Source organism: Saccoglossus kowalevskii, chromosome 8 (genome assembly GCF_978046115.1).
Source record: "Saccoglossus kowalevskii chromosome 8, keSacKowa6.1, whole genome shotgun sequence".
In the NCBI taxonomy this organism is placed as follows: Eukaryota; Metazoa; Hemichordata; class Enteropneusta; family Harrimaniidae; genus Saccoglossus; species Saccoglossus kowalevskii.
The window spans coordinates 25,509,300-25,527,561 of record NC_140648.1 but is presented as its reverse complement, the minus strand read 5'-3'; the positions used below and the strand labels follow the sequence as shown (position 1 = coordinate 25,527,561).

Here is an 18,262-nt window from a genome sequence, read left to right as displayed (position 1 = left end):
TCAATAGCCAACTTTATCGCACGGTGGTGTAGTGTTGACAAGTACTAGTAGTGTGTTTGTTCCAACTACGGTATGTACCTTGAATATTTAGTGGGCTGTACCTAGGAACTAGCATATTGTGGCACAGTTTTTATATCAGCGAGTGACACATGCGATATTTTCACATTATTATTATTATGGACCTAAGTTATTATAATTATTATCATTTATTTTAATTAATTGCGCACCTGGTTGCAATAAATCTCTCGAAGAAACTATCCATTAAAAGAAGACGCAGCTTACTTATCTTGCAAGTTTGGAACACCAATGCAGCATTTTAGCGAGCAAATTTGCTCATCAGATAGCAATATTGCTTTCAGACAAACGTCTGGCACTTGCTTTTAAAATTGTGTTCATGTATACCACTATAGTGGTACTTGGTTTTTGGCATTGTTGAAGATACCATTATTTCAGGGTGTAAACCACTATTGTTGATATAAATCATTTATAACGTACAGTAGGCCATATTTGTATTTTTGTAATACATGTACAATAAAAAAAAGATCTGCATAATAATAATATTAATAATAATAATAATAGCACTTTATTATCACCATAAAGAAATCTTTTTTGGGCTCTGAGTAATAAAGTTAAATTAATAAACATGAACACAAAATAATTATAATAAGTATCAAAAAACAAGGAAAGTTACTAAATGATTCTTTTCAAGTTTGCATTGTCAATGTATTGGATTAGTGTTTTCAGTAAATGTTTATCTGATGCATTGATGATTGTCTTGAATTTTTCTGTTTTGTCCATCTCATGTAAATTTAGTAAATATTTTGTTAAATTTATCGTAAAGAGTTTTTCTTTCAGAAGAGTATGTGCTGCATGATTTTGATTTTATTTTTGCTTACATGTATAACGATTTTATTCTGAAATTTCTTTTATGGCAGGCAAACTTGATTGACTCAGTAGAAAATAGACAAATCAAAATGCAGTACCATATGCAGAGTGATTGATTGTGTTGTCCATTTCAATTTAGTGGCTATTTAAAATATATCTAAAGGACTATCATTTTCATCATTTGAAATGTGGTTGATTAACCAAAAATCCATGATATTTAATGTAAATAGATCAATTGATTGATTGATTGATTGATAGAATGGACACTTGTAACAAGTAACACTTTGGTGTTCAAATGTGCAGTGGTAGTAAATACTGTTTTGTTTTGTGCCTGGATATTATTGTACTTTAATAGTTTATAAACGCATTAATAAATATTTTATTCACTACCACAAACAGAGCATGGTTAACCATGGTAATTAATTAACCATGGTTGAACTATGTTACAAGTGTAGGGATGTATACATCATTGCTTGAAAATATAATTGTCAATAAACTTATATTAATTATGAATGTATATCCAGATCCTGTATGGTATTGCAGAAATATGGACCCAAATCTTTCTCGTGGCCTAAATGAACAGGAGGAGAGAGGTATATTTTACGCTTAAATAATAATTTATCGTATAACTTACTTTCTCGTTTGATACTGATGTGCATTGAAAAGCTGCAATGAATTACAGTACTACTATAATGGCTCTATTAGAAGCGCGTACTAGTATGCTTCTAATAAAGCAAATATGGTATATATTATTGAACAAATATGGGTATTTGTGTCTGAGCCAATCAAAGGGGACCATTAGCCTGACTTAACCTGCACAAATGCATATACACCAATATTTCAAGCTGTATTATGTTTATTACGTATTTCGCAATTAATAAATGGGAAGTTTACTCTCCAAAACACCCCTTGGTTAGTCAATTTTGATATCGCCTTGTGCAAGTGTGGCAACAGTCATGCAAGTTTCACTGCACACTAAAATATATAAGATTCTAAACCATGTATCATAGTGCTGTGAAAGTTGAGACATGTAATAAAAAGTATGCTTGACTGCCATCTGTTTGTTCCACACAATTAATAAAACATTTTTTTTATAGGTTTTGTAGACTTAGCTAATGAACTCCTTGCAAAGTTTCATTTAACTGTTATAACATCATTATCTGAGTTTATTCCTGCCAATTTTATTGTGCTGTATGAGGGGATTCTTGGAGACTCTCTGCCAGGTAAGCGTGACATGCTTCAACATGTTTTGTATACATTGTACTATTACATGTAGCCTTCCAAGTTCATGTTCATGAATGTGTGAAAAAGACAATTACTTTATACATGTATTATGTAACTATATATCGGTACATGTATATGTCTACAATATCATTGTTGGACTTTTCCAGTAATGATATACTGTAAAGCATATTATTTTAGCTAATCTGTAATTTCGCTAATTCGAGATGTCACAATAAGATATGCACTTTAGCTAAATTTAAGATTCTGTTCAATAATGCATTGAGTAAAAATTTGCTAATGTAGTATTTCAACATATTTTACAGTATGAATTCACTGATGAAGTGGTAGTTTTTTAGAAGCGAAAATGAACCATCTCAGTACATGTATAGAACTGATCACCTGTTTTTAAAAAGAAGAGAACAAAAATGGATATACATGTACCCGGTACATGTATCATAGAAATGAAGCCTCTGCTTATAAATGAAATTTGAAACAATGATAGGTCTGTGAGGAAATGATGGATATATGGATCTAATATTTCCTCTTATTTATCTTTTCACCACCAGACTTTCTTGCCCAAATTTTGTGCACTTTTTTCCCAATGCATCAATACTTCTAAGAAATGAACCCTAATTTTGGAGCCAATAGACAAAATTTGAGTAAATTTTCAGTTTTTACGCAAACATTTTTTTTTCACCACCAGACTTTCTCGCGCAAATGTTGTGCACTTTTTTCCCAATGCGTCAATACTTCTAGAAATGAACCCTAATTTTGGAGCCAATAGACAAAACTTGAGTTAATTTCAGTCTTTACGCAAAAATTTTTTTTCACCACCAGACTCTTGCCCAAATTTTTTGCACTTTTTTCCCAATGCGTCAATACTTCTAGAAATGAACCCTAATTTTGGAGCCAATAGACAAAATTTGAGTTAATTTTCAGTCTTTACTCAAAAAATTTGGCTATTTTTTGCTCTAATCTTCTGAAGGAAAGGGCAGACTATAAACGGGACTATATTGTGAATTGTGTTGAAAAGAGGAAACTGGTGGTGAAATGCTTAAGCAAATGTTGCACTTAAAAACTATGATATATCATTCATGAATGTAACATTAAATAATATTTTTTTTACTGCTAAATGTATCACATTGAAGAGAAAAATTCTGCTTGATGATGAAATGTTACTACACAACTTGGTGAAGGAATACCAAATCAGTGATATACTAGTAATGAACTCTTTGTGACTCATGTGAGATCCTTAATGTTATGTCCTTTTTTGAACTTGCAACACAGGACTAATACAGAATCCCATCACAAGAGAAGATGAAATTCACAATACCCAAAAGGTGATTGACTCATTATCGATAGATGTGTTGAGAACTGATCTGTCTCATATCACAGCAGACAGCATTGTTGATGGGGATTTTTTAGCATTGTCTAACCTGATAGAGATATTCGCTGGTTTGTTAGAGTACGTAATGGAAGCTATCAGCTCAGAGGGTTCTACTAGTGGTGATGGTAAGTATTATGTCTTAATGTTATTATCTTAGATCATAGAACAATTGTGTGAAATATTCAATGGTTTGAATGCTGTAAACTACTTTAATTTTTATGAGTCAGTGAACATTGGGAAATTTTGTAGCCTTGACTTTTCTCTGAGGTCCTACATGTATGTGTTTATGTGTCAGTGATTTGGTTTCACTAGTGCCATGAAATATTCAACTCATGAAAAATGAAGTAGTGATGGTTTAGAGTATGCTCAAACTGCTGAAAATATTTTTAGGATCCCCTGGATTCACTTGAACAATGTATTCAGAATACTTCTTAATTTATGTGTGTTATAACACACACTTTTAAAACGATGGACAACATTAAAATATGCTGAAAACTATTAAAAACTAGACGTTGGATTGGATTCTGATAAACCGTGAATGATATATTTTGTTATTCATATTGAAATCAGTATAGTTACAGTTGTCATTATTTATCCCTGAATAAGGAAAAAAAAAACTTGACCTGGATTTTTTTTATTATTAATTTTGCCTATTGCCTGTCACTGTAGTTGATGGTATGTCAGATGATCTGGATGGATTGACATCCGGTGCTATCTCCACTATATCAGACGTGTTAAAAGAAGAATTAGGACCAACATATAATTATGATTATGCAAGGAACACCAATGAGACTACAAAAGACAGGTACAGTATGCGTTTTCAATGTCCCAGTTAGTTTTTGGTGTTCTACTATTAATCTCTGGCAAAACCAGAATTTTGGAAAATGTGAAGTGATTTTGCTTTTTGTATGTGTTAATTGAATGGTTTCCATCCCTACGTATTCCAGTCAAATATGTTCAAAATGGGTAATCTTATATACTATGAGCGGAAAAGCAAGCCAACCAGCAGTATTGCAAAAAAATCCACCAACACTTTTTAGCAGATAAAATTTTTAACTGTGATATGGAAAATAATGAAACATAAATTAGAATGAATGAATGAATGTGTAGAAATCTGATACACTTACAGTTCCTACAGTTAGACAACTTACAGTGAAAAATCTAAGAAAAATCCTTCCAGTGAAATTACTGGAAAGTCCAACAATAAAACCATTATACAATTTAAAAAAATTTAAACGCATTGCATGGAAACAGACTAGGTTTACAGTTGATTTAGCATAGGGCTGTATGGAAAAGATACAAGTTTTCCTCCCAAACGCCCTCTATAGTTCATTTTTCTATCCCACAATCCTTAGCAAAATCCATTATTGAGTTAAAACATTTCTTCTCTATACACTGCTCACTGTTTTGCAAACACAATAGCATTATTGATGTGTTACATGTAGGTGCAATTTTCAGTCCAGCTGCTACTTATTTTGACTTCTTTTATTTTCATAACATGACTTGTGTTCATTCATGTGAAATGCTTTATTTTTAATTCACTGGAAATGAGTTTTCGTTACCAAATTTAACATCACCATGGTATGCAGGATCACAACCAATATATCACTATACTTGTTTCTACTTTGCAGACCAGCTGACGGCATTCAAAAACCAGCTGACTCCACAGCTGATCTTATTAGATTAGGAGATACTCTTGAAAGTCACCCTTCACCAGCCAAATCACGAGGTGAGTTTTTACTCAGTGATTGTTACTTTTAAACACAGTCCCTCAACAGGGACTGTGTTTTAAACACTGTGTTATGTCATTGAGAAGTGGTCCTAGAATTTTTGTTTATATTTGCACTCTGATATTGGTGTTCTATGAGTATGGTGGTGGCGAGCATTTTGCCTTCCCATATGCCATCAAATATACCACTAACACGTAACAGTAAAAAAAATACACTAAACCTGTCAACCTAGAGTCCAATTTTGACGTACTTGAAGAGTTAAACTTCATACTTACCATATGTAGAGCTCATTTAAGGATGAACGCACCATAAATATTCTTTATTACTATTTACCTAAACCCTTTCACCACCAGACTTTCTCACCCAAATTATTCTACACTTTTTTTCTTTTATTCTTCAATATGTCTGTAAATGAACCCTAAATTTGGAGTCAACAGACAACATTTATGTCAGTTTTTGTCTCAATCTTTTGAAGTGCTGACTATTTTGTGAATTTGTGATGAAAAGAGGGAACTGGTGATCCAAAGGTTAATATTGTAATAGTGCTTTGAGTCTGGGAATTCATGTGCAATTCTAAAACTTACAATTGCTATGTCATTTCTCAGTTACAACAGAATGGTCTAGTAATAATGGGGGTATTTTAAAGTCAACGCTACCAGAAGAACCCAAACCGACAGGTGAGATTTTAAATACATCACATATGCCAATATTTAATTTCCTTTGCAAACTATGATACTTACTAATAGAAGTTATCCCTGGTAGTTGCTAAGCCATGTAGTCCCGCTTTGTTTTAAATTTGTATATGCAGAACACCTCCCACTGATTATTTTGATCAACATATGAAATGACAAAATCAGTTGGTATGACAACAACAAATCCTGAGAAACACTAGCTATACTGTACTGAATGTCTTGGTGTCTAATCACCAAAACAGACATTTTCATTGTTGTAATCACAATTTTTTTAATATTTAATGTAAATTTGTTATTTAAAAACAAATACTTGCACTTTAATGATTGATTTGGAGTGATACATGTATGCCTCCCAACAACTGAATGTGTAAATTTTGTGTTATCAGGTTGCATAAATATTTGTGTTACTAATAAAAAATAAACAAAAATAAAACTGTTGACGTCTGTTAAAATCTGTGGCTGTTATGCAGTACAAAATTAGCATACTGGTATTACTAATTGCACTAATTGTCAGTATCTTATAAAAATATTCAAGCTAACATTTTTTTATTGGTTAAATCATTTCTACATTTTAGCTACAGTTGCCGAAACAACCCAGGATCTGATACGCGACAGTGAGGAGTGGGTGAGGAAATTACAAGACCATCGGGAAAAATGGGGTTCATACAGTCCTAGTAAATCATCTACAGTGACCGAATATAGCACCACATCATCACCATTAATGCACAGGAAAGGCAGGGCACCTTATAGTCCAGCAAGGTCGTGTACGACTGTGACGTCTGATAGTGTGTCATCCTCTCCTTTAACTGACCGAAATACAAGATATAGTAAGTTACTTTAATCTACTGTGAAATACTTTATTTTAGTTGGAATTAATTTTTGCTGAAAAGGCTTTTTAGGCATTTTGTATGGAATTTATTGCCACTGATTTTTTAATGAGTTGAATGTGAAATATAGGAAATATTTTCAGCGAAAATAGGGAAAATAAATTCCAAGCAAAAATAAAGTATTCTACAGCATGCTATGTTTATTCTCAATGGTAAAGCATCTGCACATCATACAAAAAACAAAATGCCAGTGATGATATTTTCAAATTGCAACAATCCTATACAATGTAAATAAATACATGTTGTATCAATGTTTTCATACTCTGAGTGTGCAAAATTAGCGCAAAGTAGAGAAAATTAGCCAATCGTGTCTCACTCTGGGGGTCACTGTGCTTTCATCAACATGTAAAAGGCCCATAGACTTCTATAGCAAAGTAGAAAAGTGTGTACAAAATTAGCACAAAGTCCAGAAAATTAGCCAATCGTGTCTCGCCCACATATTTCACTGTCCTTTCATCAGCATGTGAAAGTCCCATAGATTTCTATAGCAAAAAAAGAAAAATGTAATACCAGTCCACAGTCATTTTTACATCGTTTATGGTAGAGCTAAACCTGATTTGACCTGGCATAAAACCATTCAGAAAATGGTAAAATCTTCAATTGTTATCATCCAAGAATAATCAAAAATCATGATAGACAATATTTGGTCTATTAAAAGGGTATATCCAAAAAAAGGTACATGTGTAAGCCAAAAGTGTATGTATTGACTAGATTTTAAATACATCTTAACTTACCAGTAAGTCTTTCTTACTATCGGTATGCAATATCATGTGTTTTGAAGGTACACTTTTTATTAGATCAGAGTTCTGTATATAAACTGTTCATTTCTTTATAGATTTTGCCAGTACATCCAGACAATCTCCAATCACTAAAACCATATTGCCTTTAGCTGTTGCATCACCTGCAAAGAGTGTGACATTCAGCGATGCACCACCTGCAACAGTTGGTAAGTCAACCTCATTCTCTTAGGAAAAAATTAGAAAAAATATTTAATAAGTGATTATTTCCCTCTATGATTTGTGTGTTATTTACCACAAATCAGTAAAATTACACAGTGTACATACATGTACAATGCACACTAGGATATCAATAATTTCTACATTTTGTCAGTGATGTTGATGTATTATACATGTCTTTTTTTTTTAACCAGATATATCTGAAAGTGTTGCTTCAAGTAGAACACCAGGAGCTCGGAGAAGGGTAAGGAGAAATTGTTATGCTTAAACTGTATTTACATTCATGAATCATGTCTAGTGAGTTCATATTGTGTGCTAGCATGTTTAGCTCTCAGTGAGTATATGGGTAGATGATATGATCAGAGTGTCTTAATCAATGAGTATGGCCCAGGTAAATTATTCATAGTACTGGTCAACATACACATCAGTTAATAATAATCGCAGAATTTTAGAGAAAACAAAAGAAAACAAGTTTCAAGAACAAACTGACCAAAAACGTTATATTATATTTTTACTTGACTCTATAAAGGCTATCTCTAATTTGAAATCTTACTCAATGTAAAAAAATAAAGGCTATGATATATATCTTGCGTTGAATGGTCTTACTTTCGTCTACGTAGACATTGATGTAATTTAGATTGTCAAGTGATAACAAATGTTACTGTCTTAACATCACATAATAAATTTTTGTTGCTTTATTGTATTACAGATTGATACTAATTTTGATCAAGCTCGAACAAGAAAAACAGCCTGGTCTGAACAGGCTGATGATGAACCCATGCCTGCCGAGCCATTGTTCCCGACAAGTACCACCTCACCAGAGAAACAGTGGCCAGAGGGTACAGGTGCTAGACCCAAACAGTTGAATGAGACGACAACACCAAGAAGCAGTGATGATAGATTGTCACGGCAACAAAAAGATAAGCCTGAAGGGAGGCCAGTAGTATCAGCTGAAAAAGATTTGTCAATATACAGTCGGAGAGTTGAAGATGCCACAAATCTTAGACAGAGGAAAGAAACACAGAGGAAACGAGAAAGACAAAGATCAAAGCCACGAGACATTGAACTTGACGTTTCACATCACAGTGATAGCGAAATTGATTATGGACAAGTTTGGAATATGTTGAAGCAACACAGAGAGATGAGGTGGGTACAAATGGCAGTGTCATGTGTGTGTTGGTTAGTGTTCAGTTAACGCTTCTAAGAAACAGTTGACCACTAAACAACATTTTGGTTAAGGATAAGATGTTAACTAACCAATAAGGGGGAACGCATTGTGTGTTTTCCTATTGTCAGATAGGTCTACCTACAAGATGTCATTCAATTTACAAGTAAATCTACCTTTCAGTCTAATACATCAAAACCAATTGGAAAATTTTGATTATTATGAATGTGCCTTATTTTTTAGCTCCGCTGTCGACACGGAGCTGTTCATATTACTGATTGTCTGTCGTCGTCGGCGTCAACTTTACAATTTCAACTTCTCCTTCGAAACCGCAAGTCAGAATGTTTTCAAATTTGATATGCAAGTACCTTGGGTGATTCTTTCTCAGATTTGTTCATTTCATGTCAAAATCTCAGTTTCTCTATTTTTGGTGAATATTTTTGTCATTTTTGGTAAAAAGTGATATACGTATATAGGTACATGTGGTGTACTATATGTGGACCTCTCTCAGATTTGTTCATTCCATGATGATATCTTCAATTCTCTAATTTTGGTGAATATTTTTGACATTTTTGGTAAAAAGTGATATTTCGATATCTTGTAAAAAACCGCAAGTTTGATTACTTTGATGTTACGTATATAGGTACTACATGTGGACCTCTCTCAGATTTGTTTATTTTGTAATGATATCTTTAATTCTCTAATTTTGGTGAATATTTTTGTCATTTTTGGTAAAAAGTGATATACGTATATAGGTACTATATGTGGACCTCTCTCAGATTTGTTCATTTCATGATGATATCTGTAATTCTCTAATTTTGATGAATATTTTTTTCAATTTTGGTAAAAAGTAATATTTTCGCAAGTCCGATTGCTTTGATACTATACATATTGTTCATTTTCTAATGATATCTTCAGTTCTTAATTGAAATGTGCATTGCTAACAGTGGAGCTATCTCAGCCGATAGGCTGCTTGTTTTCTAGTTGTTGTTGTTGTAAAAATGTGTTTTTATTATTTTCTCTAGGCCTGATCCTGATCCAGTTATTGTAGAGAATGAAGACTATCTGGATGTGAGACCCAAATATGGTAGATCACCACCAAGGCGTCTACAACAAACTAACTTTGAATCAGCACTAGATGCCGATGCTAAAGGTCCCATGGCTAATATCAGAAAACAGTTGAGAAAAGAAGACAAGAGAAAACAGTTGAGAACTGAGGTTAGTCTTTAATTGCGCTTAAAGCTGGCCATGTTGTGGTTTGGGACAATTGCCTTATAGTACATGTATCTGCTAGTTATGATGTGTTTGTGCTTGATTTCTTACTGTTCAAGTGTCCTAGAATTGTTCACAATGCTAGTGTCTAAAAAAATGGATACTCACATAACAAACTAGTTTTACAATTGGGAAATTGTATATTATTATTATTATTATTATTATTATTAACCTGTTAGTACCCTCATTGAAGGTAAATTCCAGTCTTCTCATGATACACAGTGATACAATGATTTTTTTTACATGTAAAGGAACTGAAGGTTTTAAAACTAAAAGCATTACCTAGCTTTCATAGCAAGAGTATTTTCAATATGTGTGATTTAATATTTATTGCAATATGTTTTTTTCTAATTCATGTAGGCAATGAAACATCTCTATGAAAGCCATCTACAAGACGTCAAATATGCACAGAAAAAGACACTGTCAGAAAAGAAAAAGAAATCCACTAACATGGTGAGTCCATGTACAAACATGATGTCATGATATTAAAATAGATTATAGGACAGGACTAAAATGCTACAGTAACTGTATTTGCTCTGTTAGTCACCCACGTACTGACAGAGGTAAATTTATGGGTCAAAATAAATTGTATTTTAACTGTATACAATTATGCAATTTTTGGTTTATGTGTGGTTCTATTAGAGATGAGCTTTTAAGAACAAATACAGTATTGATGGTGCAGTTATTGCTGTATTAGAAATAACACTCTGTTGTCTGTTGTGCTGAATTCTCTCAATACATGGAGTACATTTTGTATTGTAGCCAGTTTTATGTTTTCATATCTATTCATAATACATCATCACCATGCACCCACAGAGCCAAAAACATATAAGTAGCTGTTGTTGTATTATTTGGAAAAGAGTGTGTGTGATGCAAATTTAATTGATTTAATCATTAATGCTCTGTAGATAATGTTTTTTATGCATTTATGATGAGCTTTATGCGAAATCTTCTCTTTATTTTATTTTTACCCCTCTGCTGAAAATAGCGATAGTCAATTCCAAGATATCTACATTATTCAACACATGTGTTGTTCATATTACAGGATAATATTTACAAGTCTGTGCATAGAGGAGGACCTAAGGCATCCAAGTACAGACCTGAATCCAAATATAAAGGTAATGCTGACATAAAATATATGTGTATAAAGTACCGTAGTGTCAAATGAACCAATGGGTCTTTATAGTCCGACCAAATGGTGTACTGTACCATTCAAAAATGATACCCAGCAGTTTTCTAGGTACTGAGTGAAAAAATGCTTTAATTAAAATTCTGGACTAGTGTATTTTTTTGGGGGGGGTGATCTACTCTCGCCTAGAGAAGGCCCAGGCTAAGTAAGTTACGCAGTCTTGTTTAGTTCAGTTATTAGTGCGCTGTAGGTTAATGTAATCATAGTTTTTCTACAGATGATGAAATGTATTATGCAGGGTTCTAAGTTCAAAGATGTATTCATGGAGGTGATTAACTGGATGCCCCACCTGAATATCTTGCTGACCTTCAATATAGTAAAAATAATTCATTCACAATATGAGTCTTAAGGCATTTTTTTTTTAGAAATTTTAGCCTTGAAATTGTATTCTCTGAGGACAGTCTAGTGTATTACACTGCATTCAATTGTGTTGTGTCCTGCATAATATTATTGAACTTGATCTATTGATACTTCATCTTACAAATTTATGTTCATGTTCATAGCAAGTGTAGTCAAGTCCAAGGTTCGTTCCAAGCCAGTAAGTGCTCCTACAACTCCAGTCAGTAAGAGACGTAGGAAGACATTAAAAGTGGGAAGTCCTGGTCAAGGAATTAAACCCAAAGGTCGACGTAAGTCAATAGGCAGTTGCATTGCGTTTTTGCAGTGGTGTACATTGATTATAAACAGTGATACAACTATACTTGCTATTTTAGTTTGTCAATTATATCACTTATATTGCTTTGAAAATAGATGTCAACATATAGAAGCTTACAGCAAACCAGATTGATGATATGTGACAGAAATTAACAGAGCTAACCTGTTATTTCATATACCCACTTAATTGTAGTGACAGTACAAGAAGATGATTTGTTACCAACCATGCTGCAAGAGTTCCCATTTCTTCATGTATCGCCGCAAACGGCTCATGACATGTGGAGGAAACAAATGAGGCAGATTGAACAACTTGCAAAAGCTGAGGAACATCACAAGAAAAAGACAAAAACACAGCTACAGGTACAGTGTAATTCTTTATTATGGAATTGATGGAGATGTATATATAACTCATTCATTGTTCACTTATTTACTTTGACTGCTTGATCTTTATTCACTCACTGTTCACTATCCACTCACTACTTTTTCACTAATTTCTCACTATTCACTTTAATACTTTGTACTTGCTTATTTCTCATTATTCACTCACACACTCACTTTCTCATTATTTGCTCACTTCTCATTCACTAGTTAATATTACTCACTGACTACTTGTTTATTTAACACACACACACACTCACTCACTCCTTGCTCATTTATCACACTCTTTGACAACTCACTCAATATTCACTCACTCACTCACTCACTCATTTAAAATGACCAACTATACTATGATTGTATTATTTTCAATATTTTGAATATTATATATAGTTGGAAGAAGCTGGGAAGAGACAAGAAATTTTGATGAACATTATGAGGAAGGAGCTCGCACACAATCAACGAATGGTGAGTTCATACTTGATTGAGATATCACTATTTGTCTTAAGACAGATATTGGAAAATGATCATGTTCATGGCCACATTTAATGACACAAATGTATATCATACTGTACATGATTTCTTTCACTATTTTGATATTTGGTGATATTCACTGGGTTTCAAACTCAGATTTCTAGTAACATATTGAGTTGTATTATAGTCAGAGAAAAGAGAGGCAGGTGTCCCACATTTAGCTTGATTTATTTGAAGGTGAATAAAATATTTGGACCTTTGTTTTTAAGTGTTCTTCTTACAGAGACAATACCAGTATAGAGTGAGTTTTGGTACACTGGGCACAAGACAATGAGTTTTGAAATGCAGTATGCTTGCTTTTCACTTACTTATCTGAATGATTTGTTAAGCATGTAGCCAAGTTTATTACCAAACTTCTCAAAAGTCATTTTGCATTCTGGCTTTTCAACCCTTTGATATTTTAATCTGACTTTGTTTAAACTCATTAATCAAATAATCAATTATTTTGTTAATACAAATGAGGACTTTTTAACCTCAGTGCGCACACATATACCTGTATCATAAACATGCCTGGACCAATCATGTTCAAAATTTACACATATCATACATCTAAGTATACATGATCTATTTCAAAATTGTGGAATGGTATCCATTTTAATATTAAAAATGCCACAAAATCAAGAATTTGTTCTATCCTGGACCAGTTTCCAGTCATACATGGACATACACATATTCAAACTTGGTACATGTATATATTTGGACATAATGCAATCTTGTTTCACACTACTTTGCTTGTTTATTGATTGGATTCAAAACAGCCGACTGATAAACGTTTTGTAATAACAAATGTCGTTCCATATTTCTGACATTTGTTGATTGCAATCAAACTTCATACTAAGTTCTGATTCAAAATTGTTTGTATACCACTGTACAACAAGGACTGTGTCATGACATGACTTTTTAGTCCCCGTTTTCGGACTTCATCCGTCTGTGCGTTTGTGCGTCAGTCTGTCCAGAGCCATATTTCAGAATCCTGTAGACCGATTCTACTCATTCTTTGCATGTGCCTTGTACTTTATGTGGGACATATGCACATGCAGTGGTTTAGTGATTCGATTCAAAATGGCCGACTGGCAGCCATCTTGTTTTTTGAAAATGTTGTATTTTGGACATGCTTTGTCAGTTGTCATTCAAACTTGGTACATACTAGTAGATTATATTATGATTAGGATACATGTCCATGATTGGATCAAAGATGGTCGACTGGCAGGCATCTTGTTTTTTTTTATGCGGTATCTTGGACGTGCTCTGTCAGTATTCATTCAAATTTGGCACATACATGTACTTTATACATGTTAGGATGCATGTCCATGACAATTTGTTTCAAAATCTGGTCAAGGATGGCCGATTGACAGCCATCTGACTTTTTGGCCTTACTACTATATTTCCACAATTTATGTACCATTTTCATTTCATTCATTTGGCACATACATCATACATGTACATATCAGTGTATTTCATAATCAGATCAAAGATGGCTGAATAACTGCTGTTTTTATTTTTGGCCATAATACTACTACATGGAACACGTGTTTTGATGTAAATAAACAATCTGTTGTATACGCCACTTGGAACTCAAGTTTCAAGGACACATTCTCGACAACCCCTCCGCTTTAATATGACAAGCAAAAAAGAGAACTTTCAAAAATTTTACGGGGACTGTGTCATTTTCAATGACTTGTTTATTTTTTCATCTGTAGTAACTCAGTATTTTGTTCTTTAACTTCTTGTCCTTTACATTAAATTTTTCACTTGTTTTGTGGTAGAGGGATATCAGAGACAGAGCAACACAGCAGCAGTTAGTTAAAACTCGAGTTAGAGAGAACAGACAAGCCACTGCTAGAGCTAGAAGATACTATGAAGATTTCCAACTCAGAATGAGGTCAAAGATGTTAAAGAGACGAACCAAAGAAGAACAGGTATGAATAACCTGCTCCAGTCTTTCTGTATATGTTTTCTGAATTGCCTAGTAATTGTTTTAATATTCAAAAAAATATTATTCTTGTCATCCTTCACAGATCTTTAAAAAAGTATTTGAAGATGGTCTGGACATCCAGAAGAATCGCATCAAAGAACTTCGTAAATATGCCAGGGAAAAGAGAGAAGCACTTGCCAGAAGACAGCAAGATGAAATAGATTCTTTAGAAAACTAGTATCCTTTGGTTAATTACAAACTTTTTACCAGTGTTCCCTTCATGTGAAAAACTTCAAATTCAAAAATGAGAAATTATATTTATTTAGTCCAAAATTAAAAAAAAAAAAAATTATTACAGAAAAATACAGTATTACTATTTTGATGAGTGTGGCTTTTAGTGTTGTAGAGGCAATATACAAGTTCTGGATTATTTGGTTTGCTGAGCTACCATGTGGGTAAAGGGGACAAATCAGCAGAATATGCGTTTCTAGGCAGATATTTTACTATCACTATCAGCTTCGTCCTTCTACCCAACATGATGAGTCTGTGTTGTGGGCATCCACGTTACCTTTTAACAGTTTACGAAAATTTTACATGGACAAAATATAAATTATAACATTGTGGTATTTTTTCATAAGATATCTCTAGGCAAACAACATACAAATGTGTACTTTCAACTTGTGCCAAACTGGCTCACAAACAGCTGATTATAGTAACTATGGAAACAGAGAACTCAAAACTCTTCTTTTGACATTTTAATTGTAGTTCAAGGTGGTATGAAGAATGATTCCAAGAAGACTGTCAAATTCAAAAATTGGGACTAGAGCAAATTTTAAGTGTTTTGTTCCTTAACCATATTTTCAGTTACCATGATCAGTTTGGTATGTTGTCAGAAACCATTTCTAAAGAGCGATATGAACTTCAAGTTCGAGACAAGGCACAGTCAAATGTGAGTATTAAGTTTTCCACTCATCGTAGTTCCTGCCTTGTCCATTCCTCCTATTGCAATCAGTTCTATCCCAAATTATTACCAGCTTCAGCTGTGTACCAAACATGTTAATTTTATTATAATCATATTCATCCTAGTTGTCTTTGAAAGGCGAAATGAAAAACGATGTCTATGAATGAAACCACACAAATATCAAATCATTCTTGGCATGCACATGTACAGTATATAACTTAGCTGTTATCTTGCTTTGCTTTCATAACATTACATCTTTAAATTGTGTGGAGTAATCTTTCTAAATATGTCACATATTAGTAATATTATTTACAATACACATCTATATATGCCTTCAAGAAAATCAAGTGGTTTATCATGCTGACTTCTGTTCATCTTTTTTAGCAAAAAAAAACTGTTTCTATATATGTAATACTTGTAATATTCAACCATATAATAGCAGAAATTGTGCATTGTAGTTATTCTCATGTGAAACAAATTGTATACTGTTTCCTAGGTGATGGAGCAGATGAAGAAAGAGTTGCGTCATAAGATGGAGAAAGAAATAACAGATCTTCAAGAGAACATGAATCGAGATGAGGATGCTGCTTATTTCAGACAACTAGAAGCAGACAGGATGAGACAAGATCTACAATTTGCAACATATAAAACAGCATACTAGGGTGTTCTGTATACTGCCCTCACCTCCCAGAAACTGAGATCAGTGGTTTTGTGTGCACAAAATAGATCTTTCATAACATGAGGGAGTCAAAATTGTGTGGACATTGTGTTAATATATATTTGAATTGAATGAATTAAATAAAATGCATGCTTTTCACTGAAATTGTTGACACAGGTTTGTCCTGGATCAGTTGCCGTGACTAGTCACCATCTTGTTTTGCAAAAGTACAACTTCATGTTTTATGAAAAAACATCCACCCTAATGAATGAAAGGATAAGGTAACCCAAAATCTTGGTCTGTTTCCAAAGTAAAGACTAATTTTATGGATGCAATTTTTACCAGATTTCACACCAACTGTACTATTTTTTTTTATACACATTAATTTTATACAAGTTAAAAACGGAATGTATTCTTCAACTGGAAATTTACTATGTTTGGCTATCTAACTTGTGAAATCCAGACACCTATGTACAGCAACTTTACAAGAATACCCATTGTACTGTTTGTTTGTTTTAAATCAAAACTATTTTTGATTGTGAAATCTTTTGATAGCTTCATTTAATTTATTTTTAAAGATTTACAAAAAAAAATACTGATTATATGATATTACATTTTATTGATAAATTGTAGACAGCTTTATAATAAGAATGAAATGTGTTCACAATAAATATAATAGATAAATAAAATACATTTACGAAATTAAAACCTGATAGTGGTTTTAGTATCAATATAGAATAGCAGTATATTGATCTCTGAAAAAAAAACAATAGGGAATCTTTAAGATCAGGCTTGAAAAGAAAACATAGCTGTGTTTACTTAACGTGCGATGGTCATCACTTGATGTGTTCAATATGGGTCCCATGATTTGTTTACATGGTTTGTATACACAAAATTTAAACACTTTTTTAGCTCCGCTGTCGACTTTGTCGAGCGGAGCTTATCATATGAGTGATTGTCCGTTGTCGTCGTCATCCGTCGTCGTCGTCCGTCATCCGTGTCAATGTTTTACTTTTTCGACTTCTTCTTGAAAACTACAAGCCTAAATGCTTTGATACTTGGTGTATATGTACCTTGGGTAGACCTCTCTTAGGTTTGTTCATTTCATGTTGATATCTTTAATTCTCTAATTTTGGTGAATATTTTTCGACTTCTTGTTAAAAACCGCAAGTGCAATTGCTTTGATATTACATTTATAGGTACTACATGTGGACCTCTCTCAGATTTGTTAATTTTGTAATGATATCTTTAATTCTCTAATTTGGGTGAATATTTTTGTCATTTTTGGTAAAAACTGATATTTTCGACTTCTTGTTAAAAACCGCAAGTCCAATTGCTTTGATACTACATATATAGGTACTACATGTGGACCTCTCTCAGATTTGTTCATTTCGTGATGATATCTTCAATTCTCTAATTTTGGTGAATATTTTTGTCATTTTTGGTAAAAACTGATATTTTCGACTTCTTGTTAAAAACCGCAAGTCCAATTGCTTTGATACTACATATATAGGTACTACATGTGGACCTCTCTCAGATTTGTTTATTTCGTGATATCTTCAATTCTCTAATTTTGGTGAATATTTTTGTCATTTTTGGTAAAAAGTGATATTTTTGACTTCTTGTTAAAAACCGCAAGTCCGATTGCTTTGATATTACATATATAGGTACTACATGTGGATCTCTCTCAGATTTGTTCATTTTGTGATGATATCTTCAATTCTTTAAGTTTGGTGAATATTTTTGTCATTTTTGGTAAAAAGTGATATTTTCGACTT

The 18,262-nt window shown here is 33.1% G+C and overlaps 1 protein-coding gene across 1 annotated transcript; it reads left to right on the top strand.

The window, feature by feature from the left end:
- Window positions 1-1,647: 1,647 nt before the first annotated feature.
- Window positions 1,648-17,192, top strand: LOC100372020 (centrosomal protein of 95 kDa-like). The gene is made up of 20 exons (XM_085502808.1): window positions 1,648-1,651; window positions 1,983-2,108; window positions 3,397-3,621; window positions 4,166-4,301; window positions 5,128-5,225; window positions 5,832-5,903; window positions 6,494-6,745; window positions 7,641-7,751; window positions 7,956-8,005; window positions 8,471-8,907; window positions 9,952-10,144; window positions 10,559-10,651; window positions 11,244-11,316; window positions 11,891-12,016; window positions 12,235-12,401; window positions 12,810-12,884; window positions 14,717-14,869; window positions 14,969-15,102; window positions 15,730-15,814; window positions 16,323-17,192. Exons 1-20 carry the CDS (start codon window positions 1,648-1,650, stop codon window positions 16,485-16,487), a joined length of 2,775 nt encoding a protein of 924 aa, XP_085358934.1. The 3' UTR covers window positions 16,488-17,192.
- The last annotated feature ends 1,070 nt before the right edge of the window (window positions 17,193-18,262 follow it).

Excerpts from the sequence above, each read along its gene's own strand:
- LOC100372020 (XM_085502808.1), top strand. Across the intron at positions 11,317-11,890 it reads ACCTGAATCCAAATATAAAG|CAAGTGTAGTCAAGTCCAAG; the intron begins GTAATGCTGACA and ends TCATGTTCATAG. Across the intron at positions 12,017-12,234 it reads AATTAAACCCAAAGGTCGAC|TGACAGTACAAGAAGATGAT; the intron begins GTAAGTCAATAG and ends ACTTAATTGTAG.